The sequence below is a fragment of the Rhinatrema bivittatum genome, chromosome 14 (assembly GCF_901001135.1).
Source record: "Rhinatrema bivittatum chromosome 14, aRhiBiv1.1, whole genome shotgun sequence".
In the NCBI taxonomy this organism is placed as follows: Eukaryota; Metazoa; Chordata; class Amphibia; order Gymnophiona; family Rhinatrematidae; genus Rhinatrema; species Rhinatrema bivittatum.
Window position 1 is genome coordinate 10049455 of NC_042628.1, and position 21061 is coordinate 10070515.

The window sequence follows — 21061 nt, forward strand, 5'->3', positions numbered from 1 at the left end:
ACCATATTGCACTGATTATACGGTGATCTATATTTGAAGCAATATGGTAATAACCAGAGACTGCGACCAGAAGGAAGGCTGTCTCAGCAGCAGCCTTTGCCCAGCAGGAAAGAGCTCTGTCAGGTCGCTATAGCAGCAGTCTTCAGTGGCCCAGGGGCATGGGCCAGCAACAGCCTTTGGCTCAGCCACAATTGTAGCATAAGGTAGGTCTTTTTGACAGTAGAGCTGATATGCTGAGTCATGCAGCTGAACTTTGAACAGACTGTAGTGGAGATGGTTCAGTGGGAGACCTGCAAGGAGAAGGCTGACGTGGTCTATGAGAGAGAGTGGGTACGGTAAGTCTTTTGGTAGTGGGCTTAGGAAGAAAGGGAGAGAATTTGATGATGTTAAAGAGAAAAACACATGTTTTAGTAGTGTTTTGAATGTGAGCTGAGAAGGAGAGAGAGAGAGAGAGTCGAACATGACCAAAGGTTGTGTTGCCAATAAATGTCAAGTTTATTTAATAAAATCTTTTGGCTAGAAGAACTTTCTTTGGATAACATGCCAAATATTAATAGCTGTATGCTGCTAATGCCATTAAACAAATGTCTTCATTTATATCATTTGGCATGATCTCCATATTTGCAAATGTTCATTGAAAGGAAACACATTCCTGACTTGAAAAATACTTTGCCTCACATTACACTGTGAAATATCTCTCAGCCTGAACAGAATGTATTTTAATTGGTGCTTTGTTGATTTGGAATGAAATAATATACAGCTGCATGACTATGTAAGCCCTTAAGCTCATCATCTACCCGAAATTATGAATATTCAGCTTTAAAAGTTCAGAAGAATCTGATTATGGAAGTAAAAAGATACACTGTGGTTCAATTTAATCAACTGTGGTCACGTTTTTAAATTATTTAAAGATTACTAAGGAGGACATACCACTTTCATTTAACTGAACCATCGGACTCTACATACACCTGTATAGGTTGTACCGAGAACATGCTGCTCGCAGAATTTATAATAGCAGAAATGAATAAGCCTGGAGTTTGGAACTGCCTCAGTTTATCTTTCTGCAACAATATTAAGATATCAGGAGCAGGTTTGTCACACTCAAACCACTGAAAGGTTATTGTTCTCAGAGCCTCTCTGTGTGCTAATGCACTGTTTACTAGATACTCTCATTCCGCAAATAAATGTTTAATGGGATTTATGGCTCCTGACTACCATTTTACGCTGTTTCACTAATGCGGCGTTCAGCTCTGAATGCTCAGTTAAGCTCACACTGCAGATATGCTAATTTAGGGTCAACATTATGAATGAGGTGTGGCATCTATTTGGGTCTCCTATAAATATTTCATACATACCAAGAGATATGCCACACACTATTTCATCAGCAAGTCATTTTAAGTAGAACTGAAACAGAGAGGAGTATTTTAAGCTACAACAGGAACATATGCAAACATAGCTCATGGAAAGAAAATTGGGAGGGGTGAGGGGAATGGAGAAAGAGTCCTATGAGAGGGCACAGCTTTTCCTGCTTGTGGGTTGCTGGTTAAATAATGGTTCTTTTCTGTTTTCTTAATGTTGTAGGGAGATCCTCAGGCAGAGAGTTGGAGACAGTACACGGTGGCAGAACTACAACTGCTAGCCCCCTTGGTAGGGGAACAGGATGACTGCTTAAATTGGTGGTGCACCAGAAAATTTACTTCTGCTGCCGTGTAACTCTAGAACAAAACAAATGCATGCTAATTATTTAAATAAGAGAGATAATGAGCTTCTAAACTCATATCCCCCTATGCACAAAAGTGCATTAACTCTCACACGGAAAGAGATGGTAGTTTCCCACAGGGTGCTAAACTGTTTACCTTTTGTACAAGTTGCAGCTATAAGTCTAACCCTTTCATACATTAATCATCAATCCTTTGCTCCTGCTTGGAATTCAAAACCCTCCTGCTGCTCAGTAAAAATAGAGAAATAGAGAGATCTTGCAGGCAAGCATTTGAAACTATTGTCTAGTTCCATAAGCATGGAATAAACGTACATGGCAACCAATTTACTTCTGTTTTCCTTCATCTGCTTGTACATAGCTACAGCTCCCTTTTTACATATAACCACTTTATTTACCGACAGCCCATAAAATTGGTTTTAGAAATAGTGAGAACCTCTAAAACATAAGGCTCAGATAAAGCCATTAACCAAAGGAGGCATCAAAATTTTAATAGTATCCACTTGTGACTGTTTCTCGATCTCTTTTGCAAACTATTAAAATTGTGAGAATCTGTTTTATGTGCTCTGCTGGTCATAGCTTGATTGCACAGCAACAAAATTTAACTAATCACATTAAAATCTGAATAATGAAGCTTAAACAATAAACAAATATGTGGCTATGTTCCTTTAATAAAGAGAAAATTGTGAGGTAATAATGCCAAGGAATTAAATATTCACTGGAGAACAAAAGGGATGGGGGTGATAGAAACTTTAAAATATTTGATAGGTTGTAATCAAGTGCAGGAAGGTGAAATGAAAAGGAAATTCAAGGACAAGGAGTTAAGACAGGAAGATGCAGGGAGAAAGGTATGAAAGAAACATTAGAAAACACGACAGACGCCTGGAGAAGGCAGAGGCAGTGGCAAAACCATGACACAATTTAAATATGCTTGGGACCGATACACAGGCCGATGCAATATCGGGCGCTCGAGTCAGCGCACCACCTAACTCGCGGTTGGACCCACGTTTTGGATGCTCCAGACTTACACCCGATGCGCGTGACCAATCGAGCCCATAGCTAACAGCGCTCATCACATGCAGAGTCTATGTAGATGAGGCTATTAGCTATTACCCTGCAATGCCAAAAATTGCTGCGCAGCCAAGGTGCCCATCTTAATGTGGCAAATTAACGCCTGCCCGGAAGCATGCCGCACTCAAGGGCTCACGAAAAAAACCCCCCAAAAATGATTTCTGTGATTCCTCCTATTAGTATCCTTGCGATACTAAATAGGAGGAACCACAGAAAGCAGCATCCCCAGGTTCTGGCCCAATTGAAGGAGTGAATACATAAATAAAATTTAAGTGCCCAACACTTAATAGTAATTTAAAGATATTTATGTTTCACCTATAAAGAAATAATCAAGCTTGGTGAATTACAATCATTAATAAAATGACAGTTATATTAAAAATAAAAGTTAACAATATAAATAAAACATTATAAGACACAACCGAGCCACTAATCATTAGAAAATGCCTCACAGACTAGAACTGCTTTCTAAATACTTTGAAATCCTGCACAAGTCGCAGATTCTCAGGACGCATATTCCAAAGAGAAGAGCCAATAACAGACAAAGCTCGCTTACGTGTGAATTGTAAATGCGCTATTCTAAAATCAGGAACCTCGAGAAGGTAAAAGCTAGAAGACCGCAAAGCTTGAGAAGGAATATAACGGTGAAACTTTTCACACAAATACCTAGGGGCATCTTTTTAAAGTGCTTTATATACTAAAGTTAGAACATTAAATTTCAGATGCTGCATAACTGGTCACCAGTGCAAATGTTTTAAAACTGGTGATACATGCTCTTAGATTGGGTTTTTTGTGATCAATTGTATTGCCGAATTTGGTAAACTCTGTAAAGCACGTAATTTGGCTTTAGGCAAACCAATATACAGAGAGTTACATAATCTACATTTGTCTTGATAAAAAGACCGTACTAAAGTTTTTGTACCATGTTACATATCTACTTTTCTTTCAACTTTCATCCCTCCAAATCACATCAAATCTTCACTGATGGTAACTGTGCTGTTTGTACGTACGACTGTGCATATAAAACTGCCCCCCAAAACTCACCCCCCAAACCTCACCCAGAGTTACTAGTGCCCCCTCTTACAGGGGTATAAATAATTAACTTTTTTGTGAGTTTTTACAGAGGCGCGGTCTCTCTCTACCTAAGCCTGTTCGGGGACTTCTCAGCTTGCAATGTGACAATATCGTAGGCGCAATAAATTTAACGCACGTTGCGGTAAAATAGCTGTGCGATGCAGTACCAGGAAAATTACCCTAACCACACCCCTTTTTTTATCACAGGTACGTGCTAGGGTCCCTTGCCGCATAACCTTACTACCTCTATGGATGGCATATAAGTAATAAAATAAAAACATCTCGGCTAGTCAGCGGGGTTTTAAGGGCTGGGAAGGGAGACTATTAAACTAGGGGGGGGTTGTAAGTGCTATCCCTTAACTGGGTGAACTGGGAAAACCTGTAATGGTGCTGGTGCCCACTTATGCAGTAGAGCAGCATTTACGCGCACATGCACGCGTCCATTTAAATTGCGCGCACATGCACGCGCGTGCAGGCTATTTTATTACATGCATGCATATACGCGCACATGTTATAAAATGGGCGCCTCTCTGGACGTGAGCTGGTATACGCGCATACGTGTGCGCCTGTTTAAAAGTTACCGTCTTAATGTTGCACGATTCCGCAGGTAAGGCATTCCACAAAAACAGAGCCAAATGAGCGAAAGCCTTATTTTGTGTAACTCGCACAGATGGCACACGTAATAGGCTGAAGTCCTGCACTCTGCTACAAAATAAAGGCTTCAAGCCTAACCCCAAACTCATATAGTTTCAATATAAAAGATGCAGTTGAAATTACAAAGCTTTTTTTTTGTAAATTAAGCTCTCACCTGAAGGGCTTTAATAAAGTGAAGCCTTGCAGCAAACAATTCTGTTTTTAAAATGCTGCTACAAGCAGAGATTATAATGTGATTTACTAGATGTGTTTACTGGGGAAGGAAGGGGGAGATGCAACACAGCGATTGCACGTGAGACAAATGAATGGGAAACTCTCAGGTTTTTGATTCCTTAGATATATTTGAGGTTACCCTATTTTTAAATGGCTGATAGATGGTCCTATAACTTTGAAAATAAAATGATAATGTTCCATTTAACCATCTCTTCCTCCCACCAACAATCCACTGCGGTGTCTTATCTGAGCTCTCTAGTTTAGAAATTTGTTACACGGGGACATTCATGACCTCTCTTTTGGAACTGGAAGTTTCCTCCGCTCTTCTGGGCTTCCAGATCAATTGAAACCATTGCGGGGATCCCGGGCCGTGACTTTATTTCCCCCCCCCCCCCACCCTTTTATACCCCTTCCTATTTCACCCAGGCCACTGAAGTGCCACTCAACAGGACTTCTGTCAGGACATGGCAACATGGGCACTAAATCTGCTCACTGGATGCCACAGTGACCGGGACTCCCAAACCCTTCCCGGCCCTGCAAGCAGGAACACTGCCTCCTCGGCATCCCTTGGGATGTCTTGTTTTGGTAACACTAAAGAGGGCATTATTCACCCGAATTTGCATTCTCTTGTGGAGGGAAGGGGGAGAATCACTTGCTTACTATCAGGCCGATACAGAAAGAAGCACGGGAGAGCGGGCGAGCGCCCAGGCCAGTGCCCTGTGTGCGCGCGATCCAGTAAATAAAAATATGCTAATTAGGACCCACGGTAAAAGGAGCGGTGGCTGTCAGTGGGTTTGACAGCCGACGCTCAATTTTGCCGGCGTCGGTTCTTGGACCCGCTGACAGCCACGGGTTCAGAAACCAGACACCGGCAAAATTGAGCATCCGGTTTTCAACCCGCGAGCCGCGGGCTGATTTTAAATTTTTAAATTTTAAATTTTTTTTTACTTTTGGGACCTCCGACTTAATATCGCCATGATATTAAGTCGGAGGGTGCACAGAAAAGCAGTTTTTACTGCTTTTCTGTGCACTTTCTCGGTGCCGAGAGAAATTAACGCCTACCTTTGGGTAGGCGCTAATTTCTAAAAGTAAAATGTGCGGCTTGGCTGCACATTTTACTTAGTGAATTGCGCGGGAATAACTAATAGGGCCATCAACATGCATTTGCATGTTGCGGGCGCTATTAGTTTCGGGGGGGGGGGGGGCGCGGATGAGCATTTTCAACGCGCTATTACCCTTTACTGAATAAGGGGTAAAGCTAGCGCGTCGAAAACGCGCATCCAACCGCGGGTTAACAGTGCGCTCCACACTGTACTGTATCGGCCTGTATGAAGGCCTACTCTTGAGACTGTCATTGTTTATTAAAAACCTAACTTTGGAAGCCACATAGGAGCAAAGATGTTTTTTCCTTTTCATTTCTCCCTGTTTGCTTGGGTCTGTCACTGCCACAACACAGCCTTCCCTGCTTGAAGCAATCTTGTCACAGATCTCTGAGTCCACACATCAAAAGGCCTAGTGAGCAGTGGACAGTTTTGCAAATGTTAATTGGAAATCTGTCTTCTTTCCTAATCCATTTCTCCATGCTATTCTCTTCTTCGATGGGCGCTTTGGCATCCCAGACTGACATCCATTGTCGTCCTGATTCATTCTGACTTCTGAAGTATAATCTCTGAGAAAACTGCATCAGCCAGGTCATTATTTAACAGGCTTGCCCTATACTGCAGCTCACAGCTAGTCAGATATAGATTTCCTTTGTCGTCTTCCAAGAGATAAGAGAAAAAAAATGTTACAAACAATTTGGAAGGGCTCCAGATTCTGATGGAACATCATCATGCCTCTAATTTAAAAGCATGATTTCACTTGGGTTTTGCTTCACTTTATTTTTACTTTCTTAACATCACTTGTGACGTATTTTTGGATGAAGGACCCTTTTTAAAAGCTCTATGCTAAACTCTCATCTGTTCCTCAAACCATGAAGTCCACTGTACCATATTATTAGATTTGTGAGGCTTTGCCTGGCCTCATCTCCTTAGCATCCAGGTAGACTGCTAATACCAAAGTTGTTTTGTACTTCATAGACTCAGATTCATCAGTTTTGGACATCCTCCAATTCCTTAAGGAAACTTTTAGAAATTAGTTTCAGACCCTAATACATCACCTTATCCATCAGTACTGTGTGTGTGACTGAAATCCCTGCGTGTTAAGCTCCCTAAAGCCCAAAGAGGAGAGGATCCAGTGATAAAAATTATAATCTGTATTTAGAAATCATTAAACACATGGCTAAAATTACCCTCCGAAGGCAAGGGGCAAGACTCAAAAACCTCAACAGCATTCTGAGGATGCCCCTCGCCTCTGATGAGTAGTTTACTGATTTCTGAATACAATTTATACTTTTTAACCCAGGATCCTCTTCTCCTTGGGCTCTGGTGAGGATGATATACAATAATTTTACTCAGTGCATGTGCTTCCTGAATCCCATGGGCTCCTGTTTGGAGATTAGTGCTTGGAGTTACCTAATTTTTTCTAGGGCTACCTGAGAAGGCAGCATGCACGGTTTTCTAAGTGGTCAAATCCATACTCCAGTCACTTTGATAATAAAACAACTTTCTTCAAATTATATGAACTTTTCCCTTTTTGCAGTTTTGAATTATCTCCTCTTGTCTTTGCCATGTTACTTATGTAAACACGATTCATATATTGACCTTTCAAACATTAGAAATGGTAATCACTCCACCTTCATATCTCTTCCTTTCCTAAATAAACATTCCCAGCTACAATATTCTTTCAGCAAATATGCCCAAACCCAACTAAGTTTCTCTGCATTCATTTTTTCTTTAGCTCCATTAGATTATTCTGGCTGTGTAGAACAGTGTTTGCAAAGCAGTGTGCCTTCAGAGCTGGCCAGGTGTGCCACGGAAAAATTCCACTGCTTGACGCTCAGATCCAGAGCAGCACCTCACAGCAACTAGAGTCACTAGTGGGAATTCCTTTTGGAGAATGTGTGTAATCCTGAAATCCTCTTCTTTCTAGCTACAGCATGAGTTGCAGAGCGTGGCATAGAGCATGGCTAGCTAGGCCCTACTTCTTCTTCATCTCACACAATGCACACTGCACCGCCTCATTTCTCCCCTCCTGAGCTTCTTTGAGTGTTTCCAGGCTCTCTTATCCCCAGGTCGAAGAGACAGGGATAGCACACACTGAGCACTGGATGTAACTCATTGTGAGTGTTGGGAACAGTGGAGGAGCTCTGGCAGCCTCAGGCTGTTCACATCATACCGACTTTTCCTTTCTCCTACACTTGAATATAGAGAGAACCAGCCCATTGTGACAAGATCATGTGTTTTTCTGCCCCTTCTCTCTGTTTTAAATTTGGAAGAGAGACTGGTGGGGCTTTCAGTGCTTCCCCAGCGCTTGACCATATGAGTCTTTTCCATGTCCGCCATGCCTGCTCTGTGGAGGATGGTGTGCCAGACCACATTTTGGTTAATGCAGAGGTGACTTGGGCTTCAAAAGGTTGGGAAACACTGGTGTAGAATATCACAGTTGCAACTTCATTAGGTGGTCAGAACCTCACTTTTCTCCCATTAATTAGACATCTGATCATTCCCCTAGCACCAGTAAAAATGTAAACTAAGAACTCACATTTTTTTTTAAGATATTCATGCAACAGTGACATTCAATGATTGGATTTAGGACTCATGACTGGAGGGGTCCTGGAAGAATCCCTGGTGCATGGCCCTGACCAAGGACTGTTAATGCAATGACTGGGCTTGGTTGAAATGGGAGGAAATAAATATATTGGGAAGGGGGAAGGAAATCTCCAGCTAGTTATGAAAGCTAGCAGGCTTTCTGAGCGTGTGGACCCAAGACCCTACCTATTCAGTTTTTATGTTATTATATATAATCTTATAATGTTTTTATGTTGATCATATTTTACACCGATTGCCTTTAACTATGATATGTTATTGTTCATTGTATTTCCTCCTTTTTCAGTTCAATGTAAGCCGGTATGATGTGCTTCACGAATGTCGGCAAAGAAAAGCCTATAAATAAATAAATAAATAAAATAAGAGATCTGTGACTTCAAGCAGGAAGAAAATGACTACCAGCAGTCTGAAAGCATGATATAAACAGGTTGGGAATTAATCATGCATTTATGCATGTGGTGGCCATAATGTAGAAGCAGGATGATAAGGACATAGGCATATGTAACAGTGTCAAAAAAATTAAGGAATTTTGTAAATTTTCAGTCATAAGAACAACCACATTTATTAATCTTATAATGCTAATTTTCAAGTTTAAGGTCAATAAAAATAACACAGTGTCCACTGTGCTTTTCTCCTAGGCCTGTTTATTGAAAGTGCCCACCATTACTGCGGATTTGTCAGACTCCCTTACCTGTGATAGAAAGATAGGCTTTTGCTCTTGCCTGCTGCGAAGTGATGTCTCTCAGCTGTGCTTCGCACACATACATTCCCACGTCAGCTGAAGTCGGACTTACAATAGTGAGTCGCCTACCAAAACTGTTGATGCCACTGGTCACTTTTACTCCATTTCTTTTCCAGCTTACAGTTAGTTTATCAACAGGTCTGTGTGGATTTAAAACATTACCAAACAAATCCATAAATTAGATTATCTAAAGCAATAATGACTATATCATGACATGTATTATAAGATACCCTGGTAAAGGGTACTCAATGAATGTAGAAAATAAACATGTGCAATAGGGCACTACTCACCTAAATTTACTCATACCAATGCCAAGATATGTAGTGGATATTTACAGATAAATTTGTGGACCTACTAATAGCCATGCGTCAAATCTATCTACGGTCTTACTCAAGTACTACTGAACAAGCAAGGCTAATTGATGCAACAATGGACCTTATGAGCTAATGCTTAGGTTTGCCTAAGAGAAGAACACCAAAAATAAACACTACTATGGGACTCAGCTGCACGGGCATGTTTGCATTAGAACTCAATTACTGAGATATCACCAAGTATATAACAAGGCCATCTTTGCCATCATAAAGGAGAGACAATCAATCCAGTCTCTGAATCTGCAGGAAGCCCAATTCATAGCCACTGCTTTATTCCTAGTTTTTGTATGTGTACTCCTCAACCAATAAGAAACACTGATTTTATTAATGATGATGACTGCCATACATTACCCCCTCACTGTGCACCTGGTGAAATAAAAATATGACTCCATGCTTTAAACAATATTCTCTTTTTTTTTTTTCTTCCAGATTTGTATCATGGCTATATTTCTGCTATACCTGAGCTGTTACTTAAATATAAGAATAAGAAAGAGGCTATTTTAAGCAGTTTCATATTTTTATTTACAGGGTAATCTTGAGTAATTTGTTATATTTTATTATGATTTTACTATAAGCAGTATATAAAAGATTTTATATAGATAAATAAATCATCTTGCCATGTTGCCCATTTTGTAAGAAAACGTCAATGAAAACAGCAGTAGCTGCTCGGCTCTTCCAAATATCCAGCTGTCATGTCTCAGCTCCATCAGTTCTTCTTTTCATCTTATTCTTAGGTCACCTTTTCAGAGGCTTACAGATTTTATTTCTTTGTACTTGTTTTTTGGAATAAAATGCATATTGTATTATGGCCATGCCCCATGACTTTTAATGTTTCCTTCCTTAAATCTGCACATCACATGTAGGGGGTGGGGTGGGGGGAGGGGGGTTCTGATGAGGATCAGCAGAGCTGTGCTATGACTCACTTTGAATCATCCTGGTGTGCACTGCCAAGTAAGAAGAACATAAGAAATTGCCATGCTGGGTCAGACCAAGGGTCCATCAAGCCCAGCATCCTGTTTCCAACAGTGGTCAATCCAGGCCACAAGAACCTGGCAAATACCCAAACACTAAGAAGATCCCATGCTACTGATGCAATTAATAGCAGTGGCTATTCCCTAAGTATAATTGAGTAATAGCCATTAATGGACTTCTCCTCCAAGAACGTATCCAAACCTTTTTTGAACCCAGCTACACTAACTGCACTAACCACATCCTCTGGCAACAAATTCCAGAGCTTTATTGTGCGTTGAGTGAAAAAGAATTTTCTCCTATTAGTTTTAAATGTGCTACTTGCTAACTTCATGGAGTGCCCCCTAGACCTTCTATTATCAGAACGTGTAAATAACTGATTCACGTTTACCGATTCAAGACCTCTCATGATCTTAAACATCTCTATCATATCCCCCCTCAGCTGTCTCTTCTCCAAGCTGAACAGCCCTAACCTCTTCAGCCTTTCCTCATAGGGGAGCTGTTCCATCCCCTTTATCATTTTGGTTGCCCTTCTCTGTACCTTCTCCATTGCAACTATATCTTTTGAGATGCGGCAACCAGAATAGGATCTTTCAAAAATGTCACCCATGAATCCCAGCTCTCAGGGAGGACATGCAGAGTCAGAATGAAAAAGAGGGTCTGAATTCTTTAGCTTTTTTTTTTTTTTTTATTAAAACTATCAACTAATTTAGCTAAAAACATTTCTGTGGTACTGCTATGTAACCAAAAGTGTTTCAATAAAAAAGAAACTGATTTGTCCCACAAGATTAATTTAGACTCAATGTACTAGCAAGTATACAGACTGAGGTCTATACATGGCCTTGCTGGGGCAAATCACAATACTGAAAGAGCAGAAAAAAGTGAGTGATACAAAAGGGAAAGAGACTAATGAATCCAAAATAAAGTGGTTATTGGAAATTCACTTGTAGCACATACATCATGATGCAGAAATAGCTCACACTGCGGAAAATAAATTAAGCATTCACTTTTGCATCCCCGGATTCCTTCCTCCTCCACCACCTCAATTATCCACTTGAATCTAGGGAGAGATTAATCCAGTTGGTAACCCTGGGTTGAGCCACTGTATCAGAAAAAGTGTTTTCTCTCCATCCCTTTTACACAAGAGGACAGCTTTCTTAGTTCTGGACATAAACTGTACCTTGCACTTGCCACACACTCCAGAGTGACTTCGCTGGTCCCAGCTACCACACTGGTATTCCGTGGAGGGATGACAACAACAGGAGCCAAAGCATCATCTGGGTTGCTTGCATCTATAAAGAGTGCATGAGAATAAGTTCAGAAACCATAATGGCAAAAAAAAAAAACATTCACAGGAACAGAAAAACACGTTGAGCAGAACGTGGTAAGCATGCACTTCAGCCTACCCACGAAGGCCTAATCTTCTCATTAGGAAGAGACCTCCAACATGGCTGCTGTCAATGAGTTTCATTATGCAAATGCCGTGATTCACTCTACCCTACTTGCCATCATTCAGCACCCTCATAGGGACAGGTTCTTTTCTGAACAAAAAAAGGTGAAGCATCGGAGATTTAAAAGGTTCACGCTGTTAAACATTTTATTTTAAAATGCTTGCTGCTGGGTTCTTTTTTAAAACCCTTCTTTCTTTTTATAATCCGACACAACCTACATACAATTTTCAAAAGAAGCAGGCAGTTTCCATGTTAACTGTAAATCGATTTTATACTATGGTGGAAAACTAAAATTAACAAAGCAGCTTATCACAACAACCACAATCTCTTTCTGTTTGCATCACAAAAGTAAATAACCAAAATCTGATTCTCTTTTGCATGCCATGAAAGTGTAAATAATTTAGCTCATATCAAGTCAGCAGACACCTAGCAAAAAGTGAAAAAATGGTTAACAGACTGCTATGTACACGTTCACTTCATTTTTCTTTGCATGCTTTTAATAACTGAATTGAAATATCAAGGGTTATTGCACTGCTTTAAGTCATTCATTGGGGAAGGCGTATAGCCCGTTTCCTTCTCTTCAATAAGAGAATAATGGAAGATTTCTAAAAAAAAAAAATAAGGAATCCAATAAAGGAATTACAAAAGAAAGAGGTGAAAAACACATCTGAACTGATACAAATTCAAACTGCCTCACCACCTGCTTTGCTGCTAAGGAGGCTCACAGAGCATAATGTACTGCTAACAACGTGACAGGTAGGATGTGCTGTCTGGTGCTGTCTCGGTTATGCCAAGGGGATAAATATGCAGCGAAATCAGAAGGCACTGAATGAAGAAAACTCTATGCTTATCCTAGCAGTCGTAAATTTACACAGCTCCCACATTCTCGTTCCTATGTGCTAGACCAAGCAGGCTGGACTCTGTAGTTGTTTAAAGAAGGCAATCTTAATACGGGAGCTAACAATTTGTTTTAAAGCTCACAAACTGTTAAGAAGCGGTTCTGCTCACTAACCTATCCCTGCTGGAAACAGTGAGGCATCCGTACCTGCCTCCTTTCTGCCATAACTAGGATGCGGCTGTATAGGGCTGAAGGGGATAAACCTTTGCTTCATTTTTAATTATTTTTATTTCTTTTTTTTTTAATTTAACTTAATTTCAGTATTACAGCATGTGCTGAATTGCTTTTTTGTACACTAAAACCTCATAGCTCATGCTAAAATGCAAAAACCAAATTTTGGGGTGTTTTGCGTCATTTCGGATGGGAAACATAAAACGAAATTGCCGTCGTGATTTTTCTATAATTTAAAAATGACAGCACATCTCTAGTGTCTGGTCAGTTAACTGGTCAAAGCAGCAATTTCCTTGGCTTACAGTGCTGTTTATTACCTCATACACAGAAATGAGTTCAAAAGTTTCAGCTTCACTATCATGTTTCATTTCTCTTACCTTTGTGACTGGTCCCCAAAGTGTGACACTCAGGTCTATATGTATGTATGACTTTAATTTGTAATTAGACTTAACTTCTACTCATAGATAACAATAGTCTCCATTTGCTCATAAGTAGAAGTTGCACAGCGAGGTTTGTACCTTTAAGCGTTGATGCTATTACTAGTAACAGCTAAGAAATATAAAAGAATATATTTGCCATTCTATGCTTGCATGCCTCTTTTTGGCTTGTTTTTGTTTTAGCTGTTGGCTATTACCTTGCTTACTGGCGCAGAAGCCAATGGTAGCACAGTTTTCATGGAGGGAGTTTGGTATTCTACTCTTAGGGAGGATCCTGATGATCTCGGTTACTGAAAATCTCACCATTTATCTCAATTCCATGAAGGGAGTAAGTGAATAATCTGCTTTTACAAGCGACTTGTTCTGAATTATGTCAGGTGAGGAACTGTTGACTTTAAGGACATTTAATTGCTGCTATATCTTTAGTTTTTGTCTGCCTGTCCATACGCTTTGCTGTTGAACCTACAGTTTGATTTTTGTAGAAGAAACCATAATTTGTGTGCTTAAATACATTTTTTTAAGTTAGAACCAACAACACAGTTTGGACTGAACTCTTTATTCCAAAGTTTTGGTTTGGCTGACGTGGAAGCAGCCAGCTTGTCAGTGTTTGGGAGAAGTGTGGGGAGGGTGTTAACCGTCCAGCCAGAGAGGAGAAGTCTCCCTCTCCAATAAAGAGATGATCTGGAAGCACAGTGAACTCCACTCTTTTTAAGAACAATGGGGACAGCGGCCCTAGAAGAGACTTGGATTTTTCCCTTATCAGTGCCTGATAACATTTTATGTGCTTGAAGGTGGGATTCCACCTTTATTACATGAGGCACATTATTAGACACAGTGGTCCCGCCAGCTCAGAGACGTGCTGGCGGGACCACTGTGTGACCTGTTCAATAGATTCCTAGAAACAGGAGTGGTACTGAGTGATTGGAGAAGAGCGGTGGTGGTCCCGCTTCACAAGAGTGGGAGCAGAGAGGAGGCTGGTAACTATAGGCTGGTTAGCCTCACCTCAGTGGTGGGAAAAGTGATGGAGATGCTGCTGAAAGAAAGAATAGTGAACTATCTATAGTCGGGAGAATTGCTGGACCAGAGGCAGCATGGATTCACCAGGGGAAGATCCTGTTAGACAAATCTGATTGACTTTTTCGACTGGGTGACTAGGGAGTTGGATCAAAGAAGAGCGCTCGACGCCATCTACTTGGATTTCAGCAAAGCTTTTGATACAGTCCCGCATAGGAGGCTGGTGAATAAAATGAGAAGCTTAGGAGTGAGTGCCAAGGTGGTGGCCTGGATTGCAAACTGGTTGACAGACAGAAGACAATGTGTGATGATAAATGGAACTTACTCTGAAGAGAGAGCGGTGTTAAGTGGAGTGCCGCAAGGATAGTTGTTGGGACGGTCCTGTTCAATATCTGTGTGAGCGACATAGCGGACGGGATAGAAGGTAAGGTTTGTCTTTTTGTGGATGACACTAAGATCTGCAACAGATTGGAAATGCCGGAAGGAATGGAGAGAATGAGATGAGAGTTAAAGAAGCTGGAAGAGTGGTCGAAGATATGGCAGCTGAGATTCAATGCCAAGAAGTGCAGAGTCATGCATATGGGGTGTGGAAATCTGGAAGAACTGTATTCGATGGGGGGGTGAAGGGCTGATGTGCATGGAGCAGGAGAGAGACCTTGGGGTGATAGTGTCTAATGATCTGAAGTCAGCGAAACAATATGACAAGGTGATAGCTAAAGCCAGAAGAATGCTGGGCTGCATAGAGAGAGGAATATCGAGTAAGAAAAGGGAAGTGATGATCCCCTTGTACAGGTCCTTGGTTAGGCCTCACCTAGAGTACTACGCTCAGTTCTGGAGACTGTATCTCCGAAGAGACAGAGACAGGATGGAGGCGGTCCAGAGAAGGGCGACCAAAAAGGTGGATGGTCTTCATCAAATGACTTATAAGGAGAGATTGAAGAATCTAAATATGTACACCCTGGAGGAAAGGAGGAGCAGAGGTGATATGATACAGACCTTCAGATACTTGAAAGGTTTTAATGATCCAAAGATAACGACAAACCTTTTCCGCTGGAAAAAAATCAGCACAACCAGGGGTCACGATTTAAAACTCCAGAGAGGAAGACTCAGAACCAATGTCAGGAAGTATTTCTTCACGGAGAGGGTGGTGAATGCCTGGAATGACCTTCCAGAGGAAGTGGTGAAGACCAAAACTGTAAAGGACTTCAAAGGGGTGTGGGATAAACACTGTGGATCCATAAAGTCTAGAAGATGTGAAATGAAGAGTGGGTGGCTCACGGGAACGGCGGCTACTACCTGGCGATAATACCCTTATTCAATAAACATACACACGTTTAATGCGACTCCAACATTGCTCTAAGCTTCAGCGGCAATGAGGAAATGTGGAAAAAAGGATTTGCATTCACAAAAAAGCAGGGAGTAGCTTGCTTGTTATGGCGGTTACTACCCCAAATCAAATAAGCCTGATACTTCACTTTCAATGCATATAAAGCATAGCTCTCTGCTTCAACGGCAGGGGAGAAAGTCTGACACTTCACGCATATCCAGCATAGTTCTCTGCTTCAAGGCAGGGGGGAATGAAGAAACGTGGATCTATATTCAGGCAACAACCAACAAGGACTGAATAAATTGATAAGCATGGGTGTAGCTTGCTTATTGCGGTGGTTAATACCCCTAACTAATTAAGCTATTTCACTTAGATGCAGATCCAACACTGCTCTCTACATTAATGGTGGGGGTGGAAGGGAAATAGAATAAAAAAGGTTACTAAGAGCCAAGAGTAACATAAGTATGAGAGAAAAAAAAAAGTGCGAAAGCTTGCTGGGCAGACTGGATGGGCCGTTTGGTCTTCTTCTGCTGTCGTTTCTATGTTAGACCACTTAGACACTTGACATATCCTGCCCCATTGGCTCAGAACACACTCAAGGTAGAGTATGTTGAAATGGATTTTATAGCAGATGAGCTGGGTTGCCTGAAATTGAGCTTCTGTAGCTCAGGTTTCTCTTAGCAAAATATTTTTTTCCTACTTTATTTAGTCCTCAATCAGAGTGCTGTGTGGGCTGTGCACAATGATGGATTTAGTATTTTGCCACCCTAGGCGCTGATGGTGCTGTTGCGCCACCTCCCCCTCCCCGCAAAGGTTGGGTTGCCTGAAATTGCTCTCCTTGCCAGAAACGCTGTTAAGACGCTAAGAATTAAAGTTTTGAATGCCAAAAAGAAAATACTGTTCCCCCCGACGCAGCGGGGGGACCCTGTGTTGAAAAAATCTTGTGTCTTTTGAGCAAAGGAGTTGCCGATTTGATGAATAAAAATATTTTCACATTTAAAAATCTTTGAGATTTGGGCCTGACTTTATATTACTGCATCTCCTTGGTGACTTGATTACTGATTTTGGAGAGCGGTATTTGCTCCGTCTGATGTTTGTGGCTTTCAAAATTGGCCAACCTCAATGCAAACAAAATTATCCATATTGCTCTAGATAAGTTTGCCTACACTGGGGGTGGGGAGAGGGTTGGCTATGCAACAAAATAAAAACTATGCAAAATTGCTCAGAAGGAAAGCAGATGTAACTCTCTGCAGGTCATTTTTATGGGGGAAGCTACCAGCATAGTTTAAATTTGATTGCTGGTGCAAACCCACCGACAAAAAGTACCCAGTTTGATTACCGCTCCCTATTTCTGTAATCTCATTTTCTTCGTTTGTGGGTTTATTTGCATGGGGAAGGATTCTTATTTTTAGTTTTGCCTGTATTGAATACTATTATTGTCAATTTTTTCAGTAGGATGTTTTGTCTTTTTTCTGATCAATTCCTTTGATTGGGTGACCAGAGAGTTGGATCATGGGAGAGATCTAGACGTAGTGCACTTGGATTTCAGCAACGCGTTGTGATATCCAGCTAAATGCAGGGTCAAATTTCAAACGTTTTTTGAAACCTGGATCAGCTTTTGGAATATCTAACACTATTTGAACTAAAGGTTACTTTTGCTTGGTTTGGGAATCCAGTAAATTGCTCAGTCCTTGCTTTTTTCTGATTGAATTGCTTTCTGGTAATTTTGAAATCATATCTCCCCTGCTCCTCCTTTCTTCCAGGGTGTACATATTTCGATTCTTCAATCTCTCCTCATAAGTCATTCGTCCCTGTCTATCTAAATGTTTTCTAATTTTATTCTTTATAACAGTTTCCACGATTTTTCCCAGCACTGAAGTCAGGCTCACCAGTCTATAGTTTCCTGGATCACTCTTGGAGCCCTTTTTAAATATCGGGGTTACCTAGGCCTTCTTCCAATCTTCATGTACAATGTTTAAATTTAATGATAGGTTACAAATTAATTGAAATAGGTTTGAAATTTCATTTTTCAATTCTTTCAGAACCCTGGGGTGTATGCCATCCGGTCCAAGTGATTTACTACTCTTCAGTTTGTCAATCTGGCCTACCATATCTTCCAGGTTCACCGTGATTCGGTTCAGTTCATTTGAATTATCACCCTTGAAAACAGCACATGCTAAATGGTCATCATTCTACTCTGGCTATAAAAAAAAGCCATATTCATGACTTTTGTCTTGTTGACCATAAGCAGAAGAATTAAAAAAAATTACTTAATAAAAATTTATTTTTCCATTTTTGTAATGAAACACCCTTAATAAGGGTCAATCTTTACTAATTTATTGCACCCTCCTGCTAAAGATTTTGAATCAGAATTAATGCATAGTTCTCTTGCTTTACAGACATTCTGAGAACAAATCAATGGGACAAATTCTTTGCGGCTTACCTGGTTGTTTTTTTGATTAAAAGAATAGGCAAGAATGCATTCAGTAGTGCACATTTTGTATCCTGTACTGAGTCGTTTTATGTGCATCATATAATAGTATCAGGAATCAAAATTCTTTATCTAATTCAAAGCTAATGTTCCATTCAGTACAATATTGTCTATTCTTCTATTATGTGAATTTCATTAATCTACAGTGCTCCAGTTTCAATTATTGTTTAATAATATGGAAAAAAAACAGCTATAAACAACCTCAGACAAAATTTCAGGTCTGCATTAATCTCCCTAACGTCTGCGACACAATCCTGTGGCATATGGAACTAACATATAACCTGACGTTTGAAAAGATATTGATTAAAAGCAGCACAAAAGATACAAAGGAACAGGGTATGTCAACCAACGAGAGATCTTGGAAAGATGTCTCTGGGTATCTAAAGTTTCAGTTTCACAATATATTCAAGGGTTCAATCAGATTCATTCAGACCTGAGTGGAAAAGGTTAAATTAATTACAAAAAGATATTATTTCATATTTTTCATCCAACCCAAAATGTAAAGAAGGTGATTTAAGAAAAAAAAAAAAAGCTCAGTGTTTTACTTAGGTGCCTCAATTTTAGGTGGCTTTTCAGTCACATTTAGAAACCTGCAATTCATTTGCCTAACACTGAAAAGGCGGCGTATACATTTAAATAAACTTATCTAGATTTAGGCACCTAACCCCGGGATTCATCATTACGCTATAAATATAAATAGAGCGGAATGATGAGGCGCAAAACAAAAAAAAGGGGTGGGGTGATAGTGAGCCAGAGGCCGCATCATGGTGATGCGCTTTCAGCAGCGGTACCGGCATCAAAATGTTTTTAACCCCACTCAAACCCCTCCCCTTTCCCTCATTTAAATAATAAAAGTCTCGATGTGGTAGATATGGCACGTGATAACGCCCTAAGGCACGCGATAACGGCCCATCGCGTTTTGAGGAATGACCCTGTAAGTTAGATGCCTCATGCTGAAAATCAGGGCTGAATGCCTAAGATTTCTCCCTGCTCTTATTGTGCCCCTATAGGCATCTACTTTTTTTTTTTTTTTTTAGTGAAAATAGGCTCCTAAATTTAGGAGCTTAGTACTAATCAATTTTCCAAGGGGCTCTTTTTAGGTGCCCAATGATTAAAGTCAGGCATCCAAACTCTGAAAATGGAGCCCAGAGCTTCATTGACAAAGTTATGCAAAATACATCAGTTTCTGTTCACAATGACTTTTATCGATAGCATGAGGGGGCCATTACAAGTTAAGCTTTAGCAGAGAACATCGAGGAGCCTGCTCCTGGCCTTTATCTCTAAAACTAAAATTCCACTTGAATGCACTAAAGGTAATTTGGAATGTATTCGCACAGTAATTTATTTTTCCTATTTAGAGCTAATCATTACTTCAGCATGCTTTATTTATTCTCTTAAAGAGTCACACTTACCAAGGATAGTCAGAAACAGACTGTATTTTTGAAGAGAAATCTAATGCTTTTTTTGCTTGTTTCCACCCCTTGGTTAATTTCTGTTGTTAGATAGATAACATATACCTACAATATTTACTGTTAAGAAGGAACACCTCAGCTACCTTTCAGAAAGGTGCATTATCCAGCTTGGTGAAACTGCCCACTCAAATGAGAGTGCTACAGACCCCTAGTGGATCGGATCTCTATTTATTTATTTAATTAGGTAAACATTGCACCTATAATGAAATAATCAAGCTAGGCGAATTACAATCATTAATAAAATGACAGTTATATTAACAATAAAAGTAAACAATATAAATAAAACATTATAAGACACAATCAAGTCACTTATTCATTAGAAAACGCCTCACAGACTAGAATACTCTTCAACTGCTTTCTAAATACTTTGAAATCCTGCACAAGTCACAGATTCTCAGGACGCATATGCCAAAGAGAAGAGCCAACAACAGACAAAGCTTGCTTATGTGTGAATTGTAAATGTGCTATTCTAAAATCAGGAACCTCGAGAAGATAAAAGCTAGAAGACCGCAAAGCTTGAGAAGGAATATAACGGTGAAACTTTTCACACAAATACCTAGGGGCATCTTTTTAAAGTGCTTTATATACTAAAGTTAAAACTTTAAATTTCTAGGCTATAAAGTTTTTTTTTCTCTAAGACCTTCCTTCTGACCGTCATTTGGAGTAAAGTGAACATTTTTGAGACCAAATCGACTTGTGTTGCTGTGGATTATTTGAGAAGAAAAGTGCCATTCACCATTTTTCACCATTAGGGTCTTGAAATATAAGCGTCCCCCTTATGGAGAAGATCTCAACTCACCCCCTCATAGTAAACATTCATTTTATGTGAAGAATAAGAAATATTCACGTTTTCAACATTACTGGCCATTTATGCATCTTTTTTGTAGCTAGTTATTGGTCAGGTCTCCACATTAGTGCAGCTCTCAACAGACCATCTTTTGTAGGGTTAAAGCACAATTTGGACTCTATCTAACTGAAAGGTTAGAATGAATCAATGCTTTGCATTGAAAAGGTTTCCTCATATATTTCAAAAACTTCGAGTTGTGAATTACCATATAATTGTGTTTGTTCCAGTGCTTACATCAGCATTTCAACCCAGTTTATAGTTATGATGAAATGTAATCTAAAACATTTCAACTGTATTATTATAGTACTGTATGCTGCTCTAATGAGTAAATGTTTGAAGAGTGTCACTTTCAGTTAATGTTTGATGTTTCTTTCATGAATAATGCTCCCAGCCATCATCTCAATCAGTGGTTCTCAACCCAGTCCTCAGGGATTGCCT

The 21061-nt window shown here is 40.1% G+C and overlaps 1 protein-coding gene and 1 long non-coding RNA gene across 3 annotated transcripts in view; one reads left to right on the top strand and one right to left on the bottom strand.

Annotated features, from left to right (window-relative positions):
• The window catches only part of SDK1 (sidekick cell adhesion molecule 1), a 728283-nt gene that overhangs the window by 233389 nt on the left and 473833 nt on the right, over positions 1–21061 (bottom strand). For both annotated transcript variants that reach the window (XM_029576917.1, XM_029576918.1), the window contains exons 6-7: positions 11696–11807; positions 9125–9315 (exon numbers count right to left, since the gene is read on the bottom strand). In XM_029576917.1, the coding sequence (XP_029432777.1) occupies positions 9125–9315; positions 11696–11807 (303 nt within the window). The remainder of the gene's footprint in view (positions 1–9124; positions 9316–11695; positions 11808–21061) is intronic.
• On the top strand, positions 232–10348 carry LOC115075940. Its single transcript, XR_003852647.1, has 4 exons — positions 232–335; positions 8720–8860; positions 9072–9231; positions 9976–10348. It is a non-coding gene; the product is annotated as an uncharacterized LOC115075940 (long non-coding RNA).